At 39.5% G+C, this 21,823-nt stretch overlaps 2 protein-coding genes across 2 annotated transcripts; both read right to left on the reverse strand.

Moving 5' to 3' along the window:
* Window positions 1-2,358: 2,358 nt before the first annotated feature.
* Window positions 2,359-15,501, reverse strand: Igip (IgA inducing protein). Its single transcript, XM_076912799.1, has one exon. It carries the CDS (start codon window positions 2,682-2,684, stop codon window positions 2,523-2,525), a length of 162 nt encoding a protein of 53 aa, XP_076768914.1. The 5' UTR covers window positions 2,685-15,501; the 3' UTR covers window positions 2,359-2,522.
* Window positions 15,502-15,643: 142 nt separating this feature from the next.
* Window positions 15,644-17,549, reverse strand: Pura (purine rich element binding protein A). Its single transcript, XM_034518030.2, has 2 exons — window positions 17,411-17,549; window positions 15,644-16,880 (listed from the first exon to the last, which is right to left on the reverse strand). Exon 2 carries the CDS (start codon window positions 16,748-16,750, stop codon window positions 15,785-15,787), a length of 966 nt encoding a protein of 321 aa, XP_034373921.1. The 5' UTR covers window positions 16,751-16,880; window positions 17,411-17,549; the 3' UTR covers window positions 15,644-15,784.
* Between the last annotated feature and the right edge of the window lie 4,274 nt (window positions 17,550-21,823).

Genomic DNA, 21,823 nt, shown 5'->3' on the forward strand with positions numbered 1-21,823 from the left:
TTTAACAGGACAACCCTGCCGGCTGTAACATGGGGATATCCTGCTTGTACACACTGTAAAATTCAGAGTCTCTTTTGTGACATTCTCACTGACAATCTAAGTACAATCTGATGTGAACAAATCAAAGTGAGTAAAATCAGCACTGGTAGAAAGGCTGTAATAATGCTAGCAGACACACTCTGGAGATTTTCAATATTAAAGTGAAATCCTATTTTCAGGGGAAATACACAGCTCCTGAGGTTCTCAGAGTGTGGAGGAGGTGCTGACACGCTAGCACTGGAGGTGTTTGGACCCAGGCCGAACTGGAAGTCAGTTGCTATAGGAGGATTTCCCCTTAATTCCAAATGAGCAGGATTCCCTCTAAAACACAGTATATCAGATCAACAAGTCTGTCAAATCCCAGGTACTCAAAAGACGGGTATGGCTGCATGTTCATTAGTGTATGTGCATGTGTGTGTACACACGTGTTTCTGTGTGCACGTGTACAGTTATGTGTTTGTGTGTTCTATCTGCTTAGACAGCAACTGTTACTGAAACAAAAGAAATTTTCTAAAAAAATTAAACTCTGCAAGGTTAAATAAAAATTCACAGCCTTCGGAAGCTGGGAAGTGGGAAAAGACTGACAATTTTATTGTTATTATTCTGTATTCCTCTCTTAAGAGGTCTCCAACCCACCCAGGCCTTGACTTGCAGCTCATACCTATCCCAGGTCTGGCAGATTAACCCTGCAGAACTAACTGCACAGTAGGACCTTATTTCAGGTTCTTGTTCTTCAAACTGACCACTGGATGTATTTATCATGGTCCCATTAGTCTTTAGAAGATCACAGGACAGTGAGGAAGGGGTCTGACTTCTGGCTTTCACCCCCTGTACTTAGAGGGAGCAGGTTCTGCTTACAGTCTTCACTAGAACTTTCTGCTCTTCTTAGAAAAAGATTCAGGGATTTTACCTGATCCTTATGAGGAGGGGCATCTATTCTTAAAAAAATACCCACCTGTTTTCTTTCCACCTGTTTTTCTGCCCCCTAAAGCCATAGCCAACTATAGAAACTAGGTTTTTAGTCAGCTCTGGTGACACAGAACTATAATATTAACTACTCAGGATACTGAGGCAGAAGGACTCCACATTGAAGGTCTATCTGGGCTACAGTGTGAGCTCAAGATGAGTCTGGACAATTTAGTGGTAACTTACCTCAAAGAAAAATTAAGGGCTGGGGTATAGCTTAGTGGTGGAATGCTTGCCTAGCATGTGAAAGGTCTAGGTTTAGTTCCCAGTACTATACACACATATACTTACTTCTTAGGGCCCCCAACTATCCTTCCCAAATAGTGGCATCCTCAGCTTTAGAGTTTGATAAAGTTTCATTATTTTTATCAGAGTTGTGGTTGTCACTTGTGGAACTTACTCCAACTCTTAATTCTCTACAAAGGAAGGCATTTTGTTAAGTAAACAGCAAAATAGCAATTTTTTTTTTTTTTTTTTTTTTTTTTTTTTTTTTTACTTTTTTGGGACTCACCCAGAGCAGCATGGAGCTGTGAACTGGAACATTCTATGGTCATGCGTAAGTTTTTGAAACGTGGTCCCTCACTGAGAGGATCTCACCAAGGGTGATTTCTACCCAAAACAACACAGAGAACTGCTTGTTCCAGCTCATCCTCTGATCTTGCTTGAAGGTATGTGAAAATATTAACCATAAAAAGCAGAATGACACAAATAAAACTTTAAATTCCACTTTCTAAAGCCAGGGAAGTATGTATACTCATAGGCTCCTGAGGCCTTTGCTTAATTTTACTCAGAGGTCAAAACTGAAGTGGTTCTTCTTGGTTACAACATCTAATCTTCTAGAATATCCCAATAGAAGTGTCCTGAAGATTCACCCCTGTGTGTTTTTTCTCTCTACCATTCTATGAACAGCAGTTTGAAAAGGCCCAACTTCAAGGCCCAACTCTTCATCTCATCTCAGGGACTCCTGTAATTCAACTATTATCTCAAACAAGAAAGGCTCCCACAGGAAATGAGCACTTCTCCCTTCTTTTCAGTGCATCAGCTTGGTTAACTACCATACCACCAGATAATTTACTCAAAGCTGAACCAAGAAGCCACAGAGGGAGTTTATTCACACACAAAAATCTTATAAGGAAATAAATTTGTTTCAAAATAAAATGGGGGTTTCCTGTGAGAACACATTTTGTGCCTGCAGCCAACTGATGACAAGTAGCAGGCAGACAGACCACCTGCTCCGAGGTCCTAAAGATGTCTCCATTGACCAAAAATCAAACCAAACCAAACCAAAGGAGCCAACCAGATCCTTCCCCCACAAAAACACTGAAACAAAAGACTGATGATTTGTTTATGTAGTCACATGAAAAATAAACATCTTTATTTTTTGCCTACTTTATTTCATTTTTTCAAATAAAATTTAAATCTGTACAAAGTATACTGTTACAGTATATATTTTGTAAGAACCAATGCCTAAAAGAATCACAATACTTCAATAAGCAGTACAGCAGACCTCGCTAGCTTCAGCTTTGATATTGAACAAACTCAAGCCGGCTGATGCACAACACGGTTGCTTGGTTTCCACATGGTGAGTTCCCAGCACTGAGATGGGAGAACATGACAGCAAATATGGTTATATTACAGCCCAACACACTGCGCTTCTTCATATGATAATAACTGCACATATTTAACACAGAATGCTCAAATTTACTTTTTAAATTGCATTTGCTTACTTTTTAGTTGGCAAAATTCAGCATTCTTAAATGGGGTCCCCAAACAGTGCAAATTAATGATATTCTATTGTATATTGGCACAACTCCAATAAGGATTAACTTGTAAACTCAAAGAATATCAAGAACTTAGCCCTAGATTTTAACTAATATACACCTGGTCCATTTAACCAAAGTCATTTTGGAAAGGTAGTACAGAGCAGCTCTAGTTCTGAAAGGACATTGTTTTGACCATTCTTTAGAGAAGATCATTTTTAAATTGTCATTAAAATGTTTTACTATAAAAATTTTACAAACTTGATTAGAAATTTCAAGATGATTCACAGCAGACAAATACAAACTTTATATTCCAACAACACCAAGGCTTAGACTTTCAAGTGGAGCACAACCGTGTCAGCTGTGTTAACTGAAACTGGACAGTGTACTAAGTTTATAAGTGGTGCTGGGTCTAGCAAGTGTAAATACACAGTATATTTCAATGAAAAGAATTGTCTTCTTTATACTTTATTTGTTTTCCCATAAGGAAACATTAATGTTTACATTCTTTAATAAAGTTAATCTTACATCAGAATATAACTTAATACTGTCAGCAACAGGGACCACACACAGTAAATAAGAAGCACATTTAAAATAAGTCTGATTTCACATAGATTAACATTTGTTGGTTAATAAAATATTGACAGTATTACAATCTTACAATATTTACAATAAGAAAAATCTAGAGTAATATATACCTTTCACAGCAGGATTCCTTTTTTAAGTTTTCCAGTTTGGGATTGTGTGTACACAAAAAGCTCAAAATAAAGCAACTCTGCATGTAATCTTAAAGTAATGGCTACAGGGGGACTCCATCACGGCCACTAAAAATAATGGTGACTTCTCACGGAGTCTGTGGCATCTGAGAACCCAGTTAATTTACCAAAGTCTTGCTCAAACCAGCCTTAGTTACGAAAGATTAAACCAGCCTTAGTTACCCAGATTAAAGCTTCAGAACTCCGGCCTTCCCCAACTGCTGAAAACCCAAAAGACTTTCTCATCATGCTATAAGAAAAGAGGGGAAATTGGTTTCAGCTCACACCTTATGGTTGGAAGCTTCCAACCAGTGCACGCTCCCTAACATATGCCAAAAGAGGGCAGGTTTCATCCCCAAGCATCACAAGAGTCTACCCACCAAGTATAAGGCATCCTGATGCCAAGCTCTCATTCTTCAACTCTTGTGTATCAAGATAAGGCATGAACCTGGCCCATGTAATACCAGTATCTTGGAGACTTGGGATTGGGGCAAAGGAACAGACTTGTGTAGTTTGCACTGAGATCAACAGGAAAAATGGAAAGTGATGCACATTTCCAATTAGAATGACAAGAAGACCCACATCCCTAAACTGGAATTTGGCCAGGGCATCAGAGTTAGCACCCCCTCTCTGAGTACCACAAGCAATTCGGATGTGTGCTCTGGGCCTCCTCTTGGAGAGCATCTACCATAAGTAACGCAGTGTGGGACATTAGTTCAGTGACTCCCAAGAAAGCAGATACAATTCTTGAATCTAGGGCTCTGCTCTGAGGTCAATACTCAGAGCTTTTGACCTGTCCCAACTCTGCTTACTTCACATTATCTGATGGGCACAGAGCACTCAGGGATACGGCTGCTGGCTACTTTGAACTCTAGATCTTACAGGTAATCAACAGGTATCTGGGATTGAATTAGCAAACTGTACCATGGCTCCTTAAACAGACACTGTCAGGTTTGAAATCATGTCAAGCATGAATCTTCGCTGTCAGGTCAGAAATCAAAGTGGGAATGTTCCCACATCAGCCAAGGTTATTTTGTCAAAACCTTAGAGGAGTTGGACAGTTTTTCAGTTTGCAAGTGATTGGTTACTTATTTCAGTCAGGCTGGATTGGCAAACCAGACTGAACTATTTAGTTTTGTGTTTTGATTCTTACATTGTGCTAACCCAAAGCTATTGCATTTGGGCTGAATACACTGACAGAGAAAATTCAAACAAAAGTTTCAGCAAACTTCTGTGGCATTTTCATTTTGGAAGTCAATGCAAGATCGGAAGGTATTTCTACCCAACATAGTCTGTTTAAGTGTTTTATGTTACTTCCTTTTGGTCCTATACAGAAATTTATGACTTCTATATAGGTGTGAATGCTGCCCCGTGTAGATTCCTTCTGTATATCTAAAAATATATACTTTTCAGTAGTTCAATACATGGTTAATCTTCCTACAGAGGAAGATTTTTGTAATCACATGTTGCAAAGTAGAAAAACATCTCCTCTCTATGAAAGGAAATACACTTTTCTATTGTACACTTTTGAATAAGCCCAAAGGCATGCACCAAAAATCATTATTAAACTAAAACATGCACTAAAATGGCGTGGATTTAGACTTAAAGTGCTGCTTCTTGATTTTTAAATTTGAAGACATTTGTCAGTTGTTGAGTCAAAGTCCTCCCCACCCCCACCCCATGGTATCAAGAGAGAAAAGTAAAAAGTATGCATAAATTTTTTAGACAATTCTTTACATGGGGAAAAGATGGATATATCAACTATCCTATATGTAAACTGGACTCCCAGTTTTAAATAAAATCAGTATTTACTGGTAAAAATCGTCAAAGCTAATACACCCAAACAAATGTTACTAGTAAATAATGTTCTACATAGAGAATAATTTACTTTGGTTTTATGCACCTTCTCAAAAATAATCCTAGTGTCCCACACTTTACCAAACTGATGTGTTCCAGCAAAGTTGTAAGGCAACTTATTTTTCCCTAGTGCCATCTTTTTTTTTTTTTTTTCCCAACAGACAAAACTAAAATCTTTTGGTGAGGAAGGGGTTAAGATAATGGCTAACCCCTTGGCATCCTGAGCATGGTTTATCAAACTCTACCCTGCTAAACTTGTCAGGCACCTTGACCCCTACCTTGAGCCAGGACTGGCTCCCACATCTGGAGATGACCTGACTCCTTATAAATAGCTCCCAGAACTTTACTTCTCTCTCCCTTCTATCTGGATGTTATAAAGTCTAACAAAGCTAGCTGCAACGTCACATTTCACTAGTAGGGGCCACCATGTGATAATAATCCCAATCAAAGCCAATAGCTCTTAATTTTATCAATTATTTGTATTACAGTTTTCTATAGTTTGCTCAGAGGAAAATTTTTTCTAATTTGGGTTTCAGAAGGTAAGTGATGACCCTGAGGTTGTAGCAAAATTATCTGTATTATGTGCATTTTTTCCCCTGGGGAGAGGGTCCATCACTTTTATCAGATTTTCAAAGGTATTTGTGAGCCCCCCCCCCCCCCCCAAAGTGCTACAGGGACTTAAGAGGGATACCCGTAATTCACTGTGTAATAGGATTGGGAAATGGAGGCAGACAACAAAATCACCTGGGGCTGGGGGTTACTCGTCTTTATTTATATATGGGAAATAAGTGATTCAAAGTAGGAAAAGGAATTAATCAAGCTGGTTAAACTCCATTAAAAAAATAAAGCCACTTGCTACAATGTTCTTACTTCCATATGTGGTAAATTTAGCCTCCAAGAAAAGGTATAAAGACTGAACTTTTCTTTTCCTAAGGAAATTCATAGATATAATGCTGAATGTCATCCACATTTAAAGAGCTAAGGCCATCAAATGTAGGTGACTCTAATGATGTGAGCCTTTAACTTGTAGTTTTGAATATAGAATTATCTAGAGTCAAATCCACATTCATTACCTTTCATCTCCAAAATTGGTCCACATTTAGACAAGTACCTGGCACAATTCCTGTACATAAACCTAAAATCTGGACTATGGTTAAACTTTCTATTTAAATTAAATCAAGGCTCTACAACCATGCCACATCATGGAATCTAGCCACACACATCCAAATGTAGACGATATTCTCATTTCAAATACAACATTGAATTTTCAACAGAATTTGCAAATACTATGAGCCACAGTGACCAAAGAACATGATGGGAAGAACACGTCACATCAACACCCCCATCCAGAACACATTCAGACCTTCCAAAACAATCTGAAAAGAGGCCTCTTACTTGCTGGTTTTAAGTATGAGGTGTGTAAAAAACTACAGGAAAAGAATAGAGAATAAAACCATTGAGTAACCTATAAAAACAATTCTAGCCAAAAATACATCTCTCTGTTCCATTGAGAAAACTCAGTTTGTTTCTTCCTTTTCTTTTTTCCTTTTTGCAATTCTGAATACAGCATCACACACTCACAAGTATACTCTTTGTTCTCTGAGTAGAGCGTCTCAAGGAAGCTATAAAACTGCCAATGGTTAAATCAAAGTCCTGTATCCTTTGCTATTACCATCCCTCAAAAAGCATCAATCTTAAATTTCCTAAAGAAACACTCACTTCACAAAATACCAGTATGTGACATAGACTATGAAGAAGTTATATGAACCTTATAGAGAGCTACACAGAAGAAGGAACTGCCACCAATTTGTTTCCAGGTTCTTAAGCACTTGCCCAGTAAGACTCAGATATCATTTGCTAAATGAAAACATACTAACACCCCCAAACCAGGCCATACTAGGCTGGAAGCTGGATCTCAGAGACACAATTTTATATACATAAGACACATTTCCTATCCTAAGCTTTAACTTTAAACAGTTTAATAAAGCTCATATTTATAAAGAATTTTATGGGCAAATAAAGATCTATATTAAAAATTTTATCAAAACAAATTTTACTGTTACATAGATAACATTAATAAATATTTTCTTGGCCTTATAAAGCATATGTAATTGCATATGAGTTTAACTTTGGGTGGGATAGTGAAAACAATTTTGCAAGAAAGTAGAAAAGACTAGAAACAAAAGTGAAAGTGACTAGTCTTTAATTTCCAAAAACTCAAGTGCAAAGATAAATAGTGCAATAATGAAAACTATAAATTTATAGGCCACTTACACAGTCTTTTCTGCTCTTGCACTTTCCTACATTATTATCAAACCCTAACAACTGTATGCAGCATAAAAATGGGCTATCGTTTATCTCCATTGCCTAGACTCAAGAAAACCTTTCAGACTCATCTCAGTCTTTAAAGCACTGTTCTTCGCTTCTTTAACAATTCCCAAGGGAGGAGTCTTTGAGAAGGCTCTGCACAGACTCAAATAGAGGATGTTAACTATGATTTAAAATCTGACACACAATAAAATGGGAAAATTATACTAAGTGCCAACTCTGTAAAATAAGATATGTAAAAAATAACCCCACTAATGTTACTGAACTTGACACATAACAAAAGAAAAAACACCTTTCAAGTACAGGCCAAAAGTTCCTTTTGGCTATTTTAAAACAAATTCTTAACAGGAATGTATAAGTATCTGATTAAAATGAAACTTGAAAGCTATATGTCAAAATTACTGTGAATAAATCCCTTGTAAATTTACAGTCAATGTGAATTTGAATTATGTAACTTTGAAAACAAATATTTACCTTAAATAATTTAAAACACTCTTGGGATTATAGAACAGATTACTAATCACTGTCAACTCATCTTACAAAGAACACAAGAACCTGGGAAATATATTAAATTATAATTAACTTCTGTCTACACTAACTACAGGGAATTCTACAATTTTAAAGTAGGAAAACACACAAAAACATAAGATCAGGGGATATATTGTCTAACTCTGGAAATATATTATCAAGGGCTTCTTAAGATCCACAATGTTAAATGCCTAAAAATGTAAAGGAAATAGCAAAGATACTTAAAACAGCAATTCAGTGATTGTATCTGGTTTACTGTCTTCTAAAAAAATGCATGTTGACCAAAGGTGTCTATAAAGGAAGGATCTTTGGGTGTGGATCTTTGTGGAATATAAGAATCATTTTGAAATGCAAACATAAACTATGTTATGACAAGAGTCCAAGAAAACAGGGTATGATAAATGTCACTGATAGTTTAAAAAGGTTAAATGAAAAAGGGTAAACTGTTACCGTTTTTTTTTTTCCCAAAATAGTAAGTTCCCAACACCAATCTGCCTTGACCAGAAAAGCTGCCATTTCACAATTGTGCTACTTAAATTTATTCAGAGGAGCAGACACATAGACCTTCAAACCATCATACATACACAACCAAACTGATTTGTATAATAATCCATCAGCACCATTACTAGCTACAGACCACTGACACTTCCTTAGTGAAGCTCAACCTCCTTGCTCTTAGTCAACACCTCTCATGCAGAGTTCATCTTAGTACTTTTTTTCTACTACCAATAAAAATTTCTCCTACTTTACTTCCAATCATTTTCTTCTGTATCTCTCATACCCCCATTCACAAACAGCTTTATTCTTTCTGCTTTCCAATTTCCAAACCAGTAAGTCTCAGTTCTCAGTAACTTAAACACATGCTTCTTACACTCTTCATTTCTCAGATTTCCTAACAAGTACTCATTTAGATGCTCTTCTAATTGCCAAGTTAAGACTATGGGGAAAATAGCAGTAATGGGGGAGGGGAGGCCAAATTACATCAAAATATAGAAATCTTTCTGGATCATCAGTTAGCTATGTTCAAAGGAAAGAGTCATTACTTAACTTCTTTCTGAAGGAGGAATGCTCAGATGCCATGAACAGGATCATAAAGGAGAATGAAGGAGCCAAGTTGTCAGACATACTTGCCATGGACTCAAGAGCTATCAACAACTAACTGCACTGCATGCTGTCAGTCCATTTCAGAAGAGTTTGATATAATGTCAACCAGTGTAAATTATTACCTGATCATTATTACTGTTTGAACTACTCAGGTGAGTGTCACCTGTCCTGTAACTTTTCATTGCCACTTAAATCCTCCTAGAAGTCTTTTGTATTAATACATCTCAGATCAAAATATATACCACAAGAATATTTCCACAATTCCAAAACACAAATGTGATTTTTCACCTTAGAGTCCTTCTGAATTACTAAAGTAGATCCTAAACCAAGAAAATTAAAACTCATTAGTTTAATTCCACCCCCATTAAATGCTAAAAATTAATTACTATGCAAATTAATAATTAAAACAAAAGTGTGTACTCATGGAAGCACAAAAATATGATTCCAAGCACAATAAAATATTTCTGGTCTGTAAAAAGTAGCTTTGTTTTACACAAAAGATCACCACCACATTTCTACATCTATCATCAAGACAATTTACCACAAAAGCTAGAAAATAGAACAAAGAGAAGAAACGAGAGGGAGAAGACAGCAAATGTAAGGAAGGAGACATAAAACAGCATGAAGGCAAAAGTGGAATAATGTAAATTCCTTACAAAAAAAAAAAAAAAAACATCCGCAAGAGGCTATTTTTCATATCCAACTTATCCGAAGACACAAACTGTCTAGACTCTTTAACATCAAAATTGGTAGTCAGTTTGTGGATGGAGGGTGACAAACTGCTTAGAACCAGCTGCATCTCACTTTTCATCTGCTTGCTCTTTAATCTTGAAATTTGAATGCTAATTTAGACTATGCTAATGCTAGTTTAGATCATCATTACGTGGCCCATAATAATGAAATTTCTGCTCAAAAAGAGCCAGTCGAATGGCCTAGGCCTTAAATTTAGGTTTGATTTTAGGGTTAAATAGCTTGATAAATCTTTAAATCAGCTTTTCTTAAAATTTACTGCAAACTCTATAGAGCTATGGTAATTAATGCTGCTGGATTAACAGTCACTTTAAGTAGTGATCATTTTAGTTTAATAGAGTATGTTACTATCAATGTCCCAATTTTAGCTTACAATGAAGAAAACAATGTTTTAATATGTTTAATGTTTAAAATTTTTGATAAAGTTTAAACTAAACTTACAAAACTAGTAGATTTGCTTAGGCAATTAGAAAGATCTCTCCCTTATTCTATTCTCATGACAAAACAGGTGCTCTCTCTAAATTATTGATATTCAAATTTAGAGATAACAACCATGAATGTTATACTCAAAGAGTTCTTACCCACTGTTTTGAATCTAAAGTGCTGAAGATCCCCTTGTCTTAGCTTTCTTTCACACAATAAACAAAATTTCATCTTGATACCCAAGAAAGGAAAAAAAGGGGGAAAACTGACTTTCTATCTCAGTTTTTATGGGGAAGAAATTATTAAAAGTATACTTATGTGTTTAAAAAAAACAGTGGAGCTATGAAAGCTAAGTAATTTTGGGAAGCTCCATTCAAAATCATCTGGAAATATGTATGGTGTATAACATTAAAAAAAAAAAAAAAAAAAAAAAAACCTAAAGGAAAATACTAGAGAAGAGAGGGTAAGCCATGTAAAGGTAAAAATAATTCTATGCTCATGGTCACCATGGCTGGCAGATTAACCCTTTGTTAACAGAGAAAACTGTTGCTAGTTTAAAGTTTCAACATTGCCAAAACACAAAAATGTTAAAAGTACAGAAACAAAACTGAGACAATTTCTCCAAATATCAAGTTCCATAAAAAAATTTAAAAATCAGGAATAAAATAGATGACATCACATCTTTTCCAACACTCTAAATCTTAATCCTTAATTCAAAGGATGCTTTGAAGTGCTTGGGCCACCAAACCCACCCAGATTCTTCTCAACCAATTTGTCTTTTTCCCTCCCTTCCACCCAAAGTTAGCTCCGGTTTCCTGCAGAACTGATCCAATCCCTACATTGATAAGAATAAGAAATGAAAACAGTGAGTACAGCTGATAGAGATCCATTGACTTTTATTACAAATGTACTTGATCACTTGGCTTCAAAAATTTTTAAATCAATATACCCTAATATCTGTATGCCAGTACAAAGCAAACTGTTTTACAAATTAAATACCTAAAAACTTGACAAAAATATTAAAATTTGATGAAAAGCAATTATAAAAATTCTTAATCTCTCTCTTCAAAAAAAGGAGGCAGTCTTCCCAGACCTATCATACAATGTTAATAGTATTCAGCATCTTAGAACAGGTAGCTAAATTATATTTTTTATGTCAGCATTAAAAAAAAACTCTTAAACTAATAGATTTTATTTGTATATGCTCCAGTTAAGTTTGTGAATGCCATCTGATTGCAATATAATCAACTCTCTTTAATTCAATTCTAATTTATACCTATTTAATAATTTGCATAGCTTGAAAGGGATAAAGGTTAGTCTATGACTAATTAACATAAACGATTACAGTGCTATTTCTCAAGGCAATAAGTATTTGCTCCCAAATGAAATTATCTGTCTCCTTTCAGCAGGGGTTAAAATCACTAGCAGCTTTCTCCATTACCTAAAACAAAACAAAAAACTGGAATAGTTAACCATCTCTAGATGTAAAGGCCTAAAATCAAAAATTGATACTTTTCATTTTGAGTCAAATTTTAACCCCTGCATGGGATTAGAAAGTGAGACTTTCAGGGTCTTTTAAATTTCCCATTGGTTTTGGTTTGTACTTTCCATGGCTTTTGAGAAGCTGGAAAACAGTTTGTCTTTCCTGACTACTTTGTCTTTTTTCCCCCTCATTTGGCAAATATTCATCTACCTCCAACATGTGTCTAGTAGAGGAAAAGCCAACATGGCTTTCCTATGAACTTCCTTTGTTGTCAAAGGCATGTATGATTTCTACAGTTCTGGTTAGTTAACTTTAGCTCCCTCTGTGGCTGGATGACTGCTGCTTCTAACATCAGCATGGTAAACAGGAGGCACAAATAAAAGGTAGCTTTAAAATAAGATTTGGTATTTAAAAGGGGGAAAAGCCACAAATACCATCACCACAACCAACGCGCGCGCACACACACACACACACACACACACACACACTCTCTCTCTCTCTCTCTCTCTCTCTCTCTCTCTCTCTCTCTGTCACTCTTCAAATCTGGTGGCTGATCTCTGAATCAAATTACTTGACAGTGTCTCCCATTTTAAAAAACATCAAAATTTCAATGCATTTCAAGTTTTCTTTTTTACTTAGGCAAATTACATAGTTTAACCAAGTTCTTGGACCTTAATTGTAAGACAAAGCAGATCAATAAAAATAAGGCATACTTGTCATGAATTAAGTTCTGTTTGCTTGTTTTTGGCACATTTGATCATACTGTCTTCAATGAGTAACACATATGGTCAAATATACCCCCCTTTTTTTCAGCACAAACTGGGGCTATTCACTAGTAAATAAAAACAAGAAGAGACTCTAACATAATACACTGAAATATAGAACCTTGGTAAAGTACCGAGCACCTGGGAGGGGAAATGAAGGGGAAGGATGAAACAGGAGAAGGGGCAGGGGAGGTCAGGATCAATGGGAGAGAAAGTGAGATGCTTTAAACAAAAAGAGCATCTTTACAGTCACTCAGTCTTCTCTATGACCACTTTTTAAGTCTTAAAAGATCTGCATGTGGATTTCTTTTTAAACCCACTGACCATAAATCAGACAATGGATTCAAAGTCCTAGTAAGATTGTGTTTAACTGTTAATAGTGTAAAGACAACTGCACAATACATGTGCTTCTTGATCCGGTAGGATTCCAAGCAGAATCTGAAGTCTACAGGTAAGAAAGGATTCACTTTAGGTAGCTGACCCTAAAGAAAACCTTACGAAAGAACTTGCATCTCAAAGAAAGGACACTTTGCCTAAGTTTGCTGTGTTTTTGTTGACTTGCACTACTGACTGCTGGCTACTAAGAAACACTGATCTAGGAGTACTCCAACAACTCGTAGCACAAGGCTTAACTTTAAGAAGCTATAGTAAACAAGAGACAAAATCAAAGCAATTCTCTTTCCTAATTAGAAACAGCACAGAGAATGCAATCTTTTCCATATCACAGTTAAAGTACAGTGAACAAAACAGCTCAACAAACCTTAAGACAAAAAGTGCAGGTTATTAATGTTTACATGCAGTTGATAAGCATTCCAAATGTCACATTATGCACTGTAAAAGCTCAACTTTACTATATGAAAATAATAAAAATGCACCTTGGGGGGAGGGAAAGCAATTTAATAATTTCCAGTGATTTTGTAAGTAAAGAAACTCCTAACTATTTTACGGTCACCTCATATTTAACATTGTATGAATATGAAAAGCAAACAATGGGAAAATGCACAGTACAATGAAAATAGCTTGCTATTCAACACATACAGTAGATATCAAAAACAAAGACAACACACTCAACCAGAAAGCTTAAAAATATCAAATAAAAACCTAAAGAGCCAGCAGGAAAGAAAAAAAAATCCTTCAAAACAGACAACTGTTCTGCCTTCCTAGGCCGATGCTTTCCAATGGGAGAGGTGCTGACACCTTCCCAGTCCTACAGGTGGTTTCTTCTACATACAGCAGGTAGATCTAGATGGCTGGATTTGCCAAGAAACAATTGCATGTTCAGAACTCTCTCTGTCAGACAAGATCCAAGATCCTCTTTTTTTCTTTTTTCTTTTTTTACCAAAATACTTTCTACAGAATTCCAAACCAAAATGTACTGTATTTAAGGCATCTTTTTTATAACATTTTCTCTTCACTCAAAGATGATAGTCATGCAGCAGTTTAATGATAAAAAATATATTAATATTTTACTATACAGCAGCAAGAAGTTAGTTGTCAATTAAAAGCACACAAACATCTTTAAATGAAAACCTGTAAAAGACTATCGTTACAAACAATTTCAGTGGAGGACACCAGCTTGGTAAAGTGCTCTCCTAACCTTGCGTTTTCATACCCTACACTTTGAATATGAGTGATAATAGAACATACTTTTGACAGAAGGCTTGTACACTTGGGAACACAAATACACTTAGCATATAATGTAGCCAGTAATAACTAGCACCACAGCTACATGGAAATCCTTTACATACACCAACTTGGCTTTCACTTTTGAAATGAAACTCAGAATCCATGGCTCAGTAGGATAACTATAATGGTGTTGCTTTGCTTTTAAACAGGTCTACATAAGTTAATAGCACTGGCAAAAATCAAAGGATAGCTTCAGACCTCTTACAAGTTTAGGAGACAGTGCTAGTGACCACAAATAGACTCACTACCTGATATCCAAGTACAGGTTCACTGGAAATTGCTGCACGTTAGTTAGGTTTTTAAAATCTTTCTACACATAATAAAAAATATATATTATGAACAATACAAGTACATCTCATATACACAATAATAACAAAACACCTACTCAGTCAAAGCAAACAGATGCAGAAAAATATTATGGGAAATTTCCTTTTTCTTTCTCTTTTTTCTTTTACTATTTGAATAACTTTGGTTCCAACCATAAAAATCACAACTTAGCAAATTTCATTTAAATGCCTTTTTTTTAATAATTTCTTCATGTTCACAGAAGTTTCACTGACCATTTTATATGTTTAAGGTCCAGATGCAATGCATATTGTATAAAAGAGAGCACTTATTGTTTACCTTGCATGAATTAAACCTACGTACCTTGAACTCTACAAACTTCTGCATAACATTTAGACAAAGCTCAGACACACAGCATGCCTAGCCCTCATATATATACACATCTCTAATCACAGGTATATAGGATGTCAAATATACTATAATAACCTCCATGTAAGGTTTGAAATTTGGTAACAAAATGAGAAAAACTAAAAATATTATTTTACGTGTTCTAAAATATCTCTTTTTTGTGCTAAAGTCAAATGTTAGCTCAACATGAAAAGGACTTTTTATATAATTCAGCAATATTATAATCTTGACCATTTTGCAAACACTTTTAATAATAATAGCTTAAACGTGTACAAAAGTTCTTGGTTAATTAGGGAAATAAACACTCAGTTCTTTATATTTTTTAATCAAGTAGGAAACACAGTTCATATAATGTTATTACTTTTTGTATATTTTTTGTTTTTTGTTTTTAGCAGCTGCTTACTGTTTTATATGGTGGATAAAGTGGACAACATCCAGCGATGGGTGGCAAGTCAGGAAGAGAAACTGTCAGTCGGTGGAGGTTCTGTGGGTGGTGCTCCCTTGGAGTTTGTTTTTTTTTTTTTTTTAACTTTTTATTTTCTCTCTTTACAGTATATTTTCTCTGTGTGTGGCTGTGTGTGTGTGTGTGTGTACACGAATGTGTATGCGTGCGTGTGTGTGTGTATGTGTGTGTTTCATTCAGTTTGATCAATCTTCTTCCCCTTCTTCCTCACCCTGCAGTAGCAGGGTGGCAGCGGTGGTCTCCTCTTGCTGCTGCTGTTGCTGCTGGTGGAGCTGCTCACAGGCGGCCCGCTTCTCCCTCTGCTTCTCTTGAATCTTCTTCATCTCCTCGGAGTACTTGCAGAAGGTGTGTCCGAACTTGGCCCACACCTTGTAGGGCACGGTGATGGAGTTGCGGTAGGTGGGCTTCACCTCACTGACTCGCATAAACACGCCGTACTTGTTGGAACCCACATCGAAGAAGAAGCGCTTGTTGTCCACAGTCAAGGAGGTGCCCTCGGGCAGCTCGGCCGGCTCCTCCTCCACTCCATAGTCGTCGATGAGCTTGGCCAGAGCGTCACGGAACTCGATGAGCCCCTGTGCGGGCAGCGCAATGGTCTGGCCCTGCGTGGAGCCCAGGCCGGGCCCCCGGTTGACTGTCTGGCGGATGCGCAGGAAGCGGCCGCGCTGGTTCTCCTTGAGATCCATGTAGTACTTGCGGTTTTCGCGCACCAGGAACTCGCTCTTGAGCGCCCGGCGTGGCTCGTCCTGTGCCTGGGCCAGGTCGGGCGGCTGGCTGGGGCCCAGCTGCGCGTAGTGCTCGATGAAGTCGCCCAGGTAGTCGCGGAACTCCACGGCCACAGACATGGAGAGGGTGAGGCGGCTCTTGTTGCCGCCAGCGCCCACCTCAGCGATCTTCAGGAAACGGCCCTTAGCGTTCTGCTTCACGTCCAGGTAGAAACGCTTGTTCTGGATGTCCACCCGCTTGGAGGCCAGCTCCTGCGTCTCGTGCTGCAGCCCCCCCGGGGCCCCGCCGCCGCCGCCACTGCCGCCGCCGCCCCCGCCGCCACCACCGCCCCCGCCGGAGCCTGAGCCCGAGCCCGGGTGCCCTAGGGAGCCGCCCGAGCCCAGCGCCGCACCACCCTGCTCGCTGCCGCTGTCTCGGTCCGCCATGATGCTGCGCTCCGCCGCCGCCTGCCGCTCCGCCCGCCGCCTCAGTCGCCTCAGCCGCCGCTGCTTTCCCTCCCCGGCTCCGCCTGCTGCCGCCGCAACCCCCACAGCCAGTCAGCCACTCTCGCGAGATCTGCGGGAGAGACGAGACAGACGAGACCCGGTAACAGGGCACTGACTCCCCAGTACAGTAGCAGGGCGCCCTACTGTACGCGCCCACCCGCCCGCCGGCACGTGACTGCGCCCCTTCCCCAGGCCAGTCACCCTGCCCGCCTGCCCGCCAGGCGGCGCCCACCCGCCGGCCCTCGCCCTACACCCTCTCTGGAGGGGGGAGCGGGAGCGCCGCGTCGCAGTTCTGGTGCCACCGCAGCCTCTGCTGCCACCGCCGTAGCTACCCCTGTTGGCCAGACCCTAAGCAGCCTCGACTTGAGAAGTCGGGGGACCGGGGGGCGGGGAGAGGAATATGCCGTATTAAGCACAGAGATCAGGCCTGGCTCTGCTTTCCAGTGACCCCCAAAAAGAGAATTGGGGGAGGGGCCTTCGCAGCACAGCAGAGTAGGATGCAGAGGGGACACCGAGTCACGGCCTCCCTTTCCCCAGTGGGCCTGACCCACACCCAAACCCAGACAGTGTCACCCACAACCCAGCAGGGCTGTCTCCTACCGCAGAGCCGAAGAGGCAGGCGAGGCAAAAGAGGTGCTGCGGTGGTAAACCCTTAGCTGCAGAGGGGGCTGCTGGGGATGAGGACCGGGCGCCAGCAGCAGTGGCGCGGAGCAGCAGACACCTAGCCCGTCCCTCCCCTCTCCCTCCCCTCGCTCCCGCCGCTCCCCCTCCCCGCGCACGGCAGCGGCTCTGGCCTCAGATGATCCCGCTCCCCCTCCCCCCAACCGCAGCCCCGCACAGTCGGGCGGGCGCACTCACCAGAGGGGGGAGCTGGGCTGAGGACAGTAGCCGCACCAGGGCCGGGGTGCCCGCAGTGCCTATTGCTGTAGACTATGCCCTTACTCTCAAACAATAATAAAAAAGAAACCCACACTCACCCAAAAACCTGCGATCAGCCCCCTCTGGGACCTTGACTGCCTGGCTGCCCCCCCTTCTGAGATTTGGGAAGGGGGGCACGCTGCTTAGGGCTCAGCCCAGCCTGGGTTGTCGGCCAGCTCTGCAGATGAACCAGGCCCTGCTGAGCATTCAGACCCCAGCCCACTCTTCTTTAGAAGGACCCAGAATGGAGGAGAAAACCCAATCAGGCTTTCGGAAATTCATGAACTAAAAATGTCAGGAATTTCCTGGGAAACGCATTTCCTTACGGGATTCATTAAACCAGGTTCACTTACCCTTTTCTCTTCTACCCAGAAACTCAGCAAGTATCAATGAGAGCCCCCACCCCCAATAAAATATTAAAAGATCTCTTGCATTTTGTGCTGACAGGTTGCTGACCATTAATTAACCTATCAGTCTTTGGATGGTGATAGCTAAAGGGGATCTTCTATAGACATAGAAAGGGACCCAAGAGTAAAGATGGGGACCAGAAACAAAAATTTTCTTCTTAAACTATGATCCACAATCTAGGACTTATTTTCTAGTACCCAGTGAATGCTCATGCCCCCTTCACTGCAGTGTGCAGCCCTGACAGCTGTGGCAAAGCTAAGGCCTGTTTCCAGAGGACCCTTGCCAGTGACCCCAAAATCCACATCACTGGAGAGGAAACAGATCATGCCGCCTTAGCCCTGGCTTTTCAACATACACTGCTGCCTCCACCCTAGTAATGTGCCTATACATCTGTGGGTTTCACTCCTGCTGAACTTCTCCTTTCCTTCTACAATATGGAGCCGCCTTCCCCACTTAGCTACAGAAACCAGTAACTAGATGGCTGCCCAAAGTGGGAAAATTAAAGCAGTCTGGGGGCAGATGCCTTTCCAGTCTTGAGCCAGCAAAGCCCCTTAATATGGCTTTTCACTTTTTGGGACAAACCTGTCTGCTGGGATTCATGTCTTCTGCACCTTCGTTTTCTCCCAGCCTCTGTCCCCAGCAAGAGCCCCATTTTAGTTTTTATTAGCCACATTCAGTACTTTCCATTAAAGAGGAAGAAACAGGGAAAAGAACCCTGGCCACCAAAAGAGCAAATCAAAGAAATCCTGTGAACCAGCCCGAGAAACATGCACCTGCAAACAGTGATATCAGAAGGAGCTCAGAGTGAGGAAGCTCACTCTGAAACAGAACCCTTTGCTTTGGGCCTCACAAAGAATTTCTCCTTAATTTAGAAGCAATATATAGAACCACATAGGGCCTTTTCAGTGCTGAGTTTTCTGCACGCTCTCCTCCCAAGTCTGTTGGGTTAAGGGAAGCAGGGACTTTTAGAGGATTTCCTAAAACAAAAAACAAATTCCTGAAGACAACAGGGGTGCCTATAGGCTCCCTACACGCACCCTCTGACAGTCAGGACCCTGGATAGACCCCGGCAATTCCAGTAACGAGTGACAGGGTATTTGCATAGAATAGATCGGTGTTACGCCGCCCCTGCGTATAAACCGAGGAAAGATTTAGTGCAGCCCGCATCTACAGCGGTTCTGCTCTTCAGCAAGAGTTTACAGTGAACCAAACCCTGCCCCCTAATGAGAGATCAAGACAAGGCCAATGAGATTTTGATGAGGCTACCCAGCCAGTCCCTACAGTCTTCAGGCTTGGGGCTCCAAATTGCCTTCCGCGACTAACTTCACTGTTTAAATTTCTTGCTGTTCCAAACATTTATTTCCAGGGGTTCTGAAGCAGTTTGAATTTGGGAGCACCCTGATTTTCTGGGGGAGAAGGGGGCTTATCACCAGAAATTGACTTCTTCCCTGGAGCGGAGGCAACTGATGATGTTTCTAGATAAAATACAAGTTTAAATATCATTTGCACACTTAAAATTGTAATTTTAAGTGAAAACCAGCAAACAACTGAGTTTTATCTAAAAAGTAAACTAGACTAAAGATCCTCCCTGTAACAATTCAACAATAAATTAATTAGGTAGCATATTTTTACTACTTCACCAAGAGTGTCAATTTCAACATAAACCCTTAAATGTGGGATTTTTTTTTCTCTCAGACTAAAAGGTAAAAGCGGCTTTCCTTAGGCTACGGATATGACATTAGTTTTCAAAGGCAGCCAGGAAGGAATGAATAGTAACTTATAAGGAAGTCTTAAGATGTTTAGAACTTTAAGTAGAACTTAAAAGTTTTATCTGCATCCTGGCTTTGAAGATCTATCAGAAAATTGTGGACTTAAAGAGACTTTTAGTCATTTGTTAACTACCTAAATATACTAACTTGATAAATGAAAAACCTGTTCTAGTATTTAGCTCTTTGAATCTGTTACTTCAATACACATAGCTGTAAGACTAACCATACAATTTCATTACAATGCAGGAAAAACTAAAAAGAAACAAAAAATAATATGGAGCAAAATATCCACATTAATGAGAAAAATCATCAAAAAGAAACGTTTCTCCTTCGCTCAGATTTTGCTTACATTTACCTATTAACATTTCTAGGTCATTTGAGCCTCTTTAGTAATACCATACACTCACATTCTTCTTTAAAGAGAATCAATATAAAAAAAAGATTAATCACTACATATTCAACAAACTTAACCACATTTTTTTTTTTTTTTTGCACAAGGACACAAAGACAGACCAAAAAGGGAAATAAAACCTCAATTTCCCCCTGCTTAAACCACAGGTGATTCTGAAAAATGTAATTCATTTTTTATTTTTAAAGAAAAAACCCAACACACAGTTAATAAAATAAACTTAAGGGGAGGCTATTTACTTCTGGATAGTAAACTCTTGATTGTATAGTTCCCAACAGAAGCAACACGTTAGTACTTACAAAACACAAATTTCATCCCCACCCCCAAAAAGAGAGCACTGGAACTTAATTCAAGTGCTACTTGGGTAAAAGTAGACAATTATCTTCAAGACTTAAATCATTAAAAACAACCAAAATGTTAGGCTGCAAATATTCAAAGCAGAGGAATTCCACATTTCTTTATGGCTCAGAGAATGCTCTCAAATAAACCTGAACACATCATCTCACAGAACTAACATTTCATGAATCCTTTTAAAGAAACTTTCAATAGCTTACCTATTGAAAATCAGCTTTCTTTGACACTGTATTAGTGTTCAGAATTAAAGATATGAACTAAATATTCAAATTCAGAAAGAACTATTTAGTGATCTCTAATCTTCCCATTTCCCAAATGTTTTCATTTTAAACATTTGCAGAAGAGTTAAATTTAGCATGCATTCTAAAATCCATAAAAATTGAGAGAATCCGACATTTTACATACCCCAAAGGTTCAAACAAAAATATTTGAATCAAATGTCAAAAGCTCTCTCTTCCTCTGATACTTAAATGGTTTTACTAGCATTGTACTCAAAGAACTCAAATCAGCAACTGTTTCCATACTCTAGTCAACACTCCAATTTTCAAACCCACAATTCCCTTAAGTCCTTTGGGCGGGGTGGGGGGAGGTAGATGGGGAAAGGAGGTCTTAAAGTAAATAAAAATTTTCATTTTCCCTCTGAAAGTCTACCAAAAGATGCCAAAACAAATCTAGCCTATTGTAAATCTCCCTTCCAAGGGCATGGGACAGAAACATAGATATGCTGCTAAAAGATGCCTTAAAGCTCCTAGCTGGACCAACACGTAAGGGGCCCTGATCAGAACGAAACAGCTTCCAAGAGTCCCTTCAGAGATAGCAAAAGAAGGTAGGATTTTTTTTTTTCCGGGGGAGGGGGATGAAGGCCGACAACTCTTTACACCTTGGTGGCCTCTCCCAAAGTTCAAGCTTATGGTAGATGTGTTTGTAGGGTCCGTTCTCTTACAGCGCAACCCACCTCTGGTCTTAACTGTCAACCTCAGAGAAGACCCTTTAGCTTCACATCCTTTCCTTTTGACCCCCACCTCCGACAAAAATGGAGGTGGCTACTGAGCAGACAGACCTGGAGCTCCGGGCTATTGCTCGGGCCACCCATCCTTGGGCCTGGCTTCATCTGCGATGTCAGCACCGATTTGTTTGTTGTCTTTTTTTTTTTAT

This window comes from Arvicanthis niloticus, chromosome 14 (assembly GCF_011762505.2).
Source record: "Arvicanthis niloticus isolate mArvNil1 chromosome 14, mArvNil1.pat.X, whole genome shotgun sequence".
Taxonomy (NCBI): Eukaryota; Metazoa; Chordata; class Mammalia; order Rodentia; family Muridae; genus Arvicanthis; species Arvicanthis niloticus.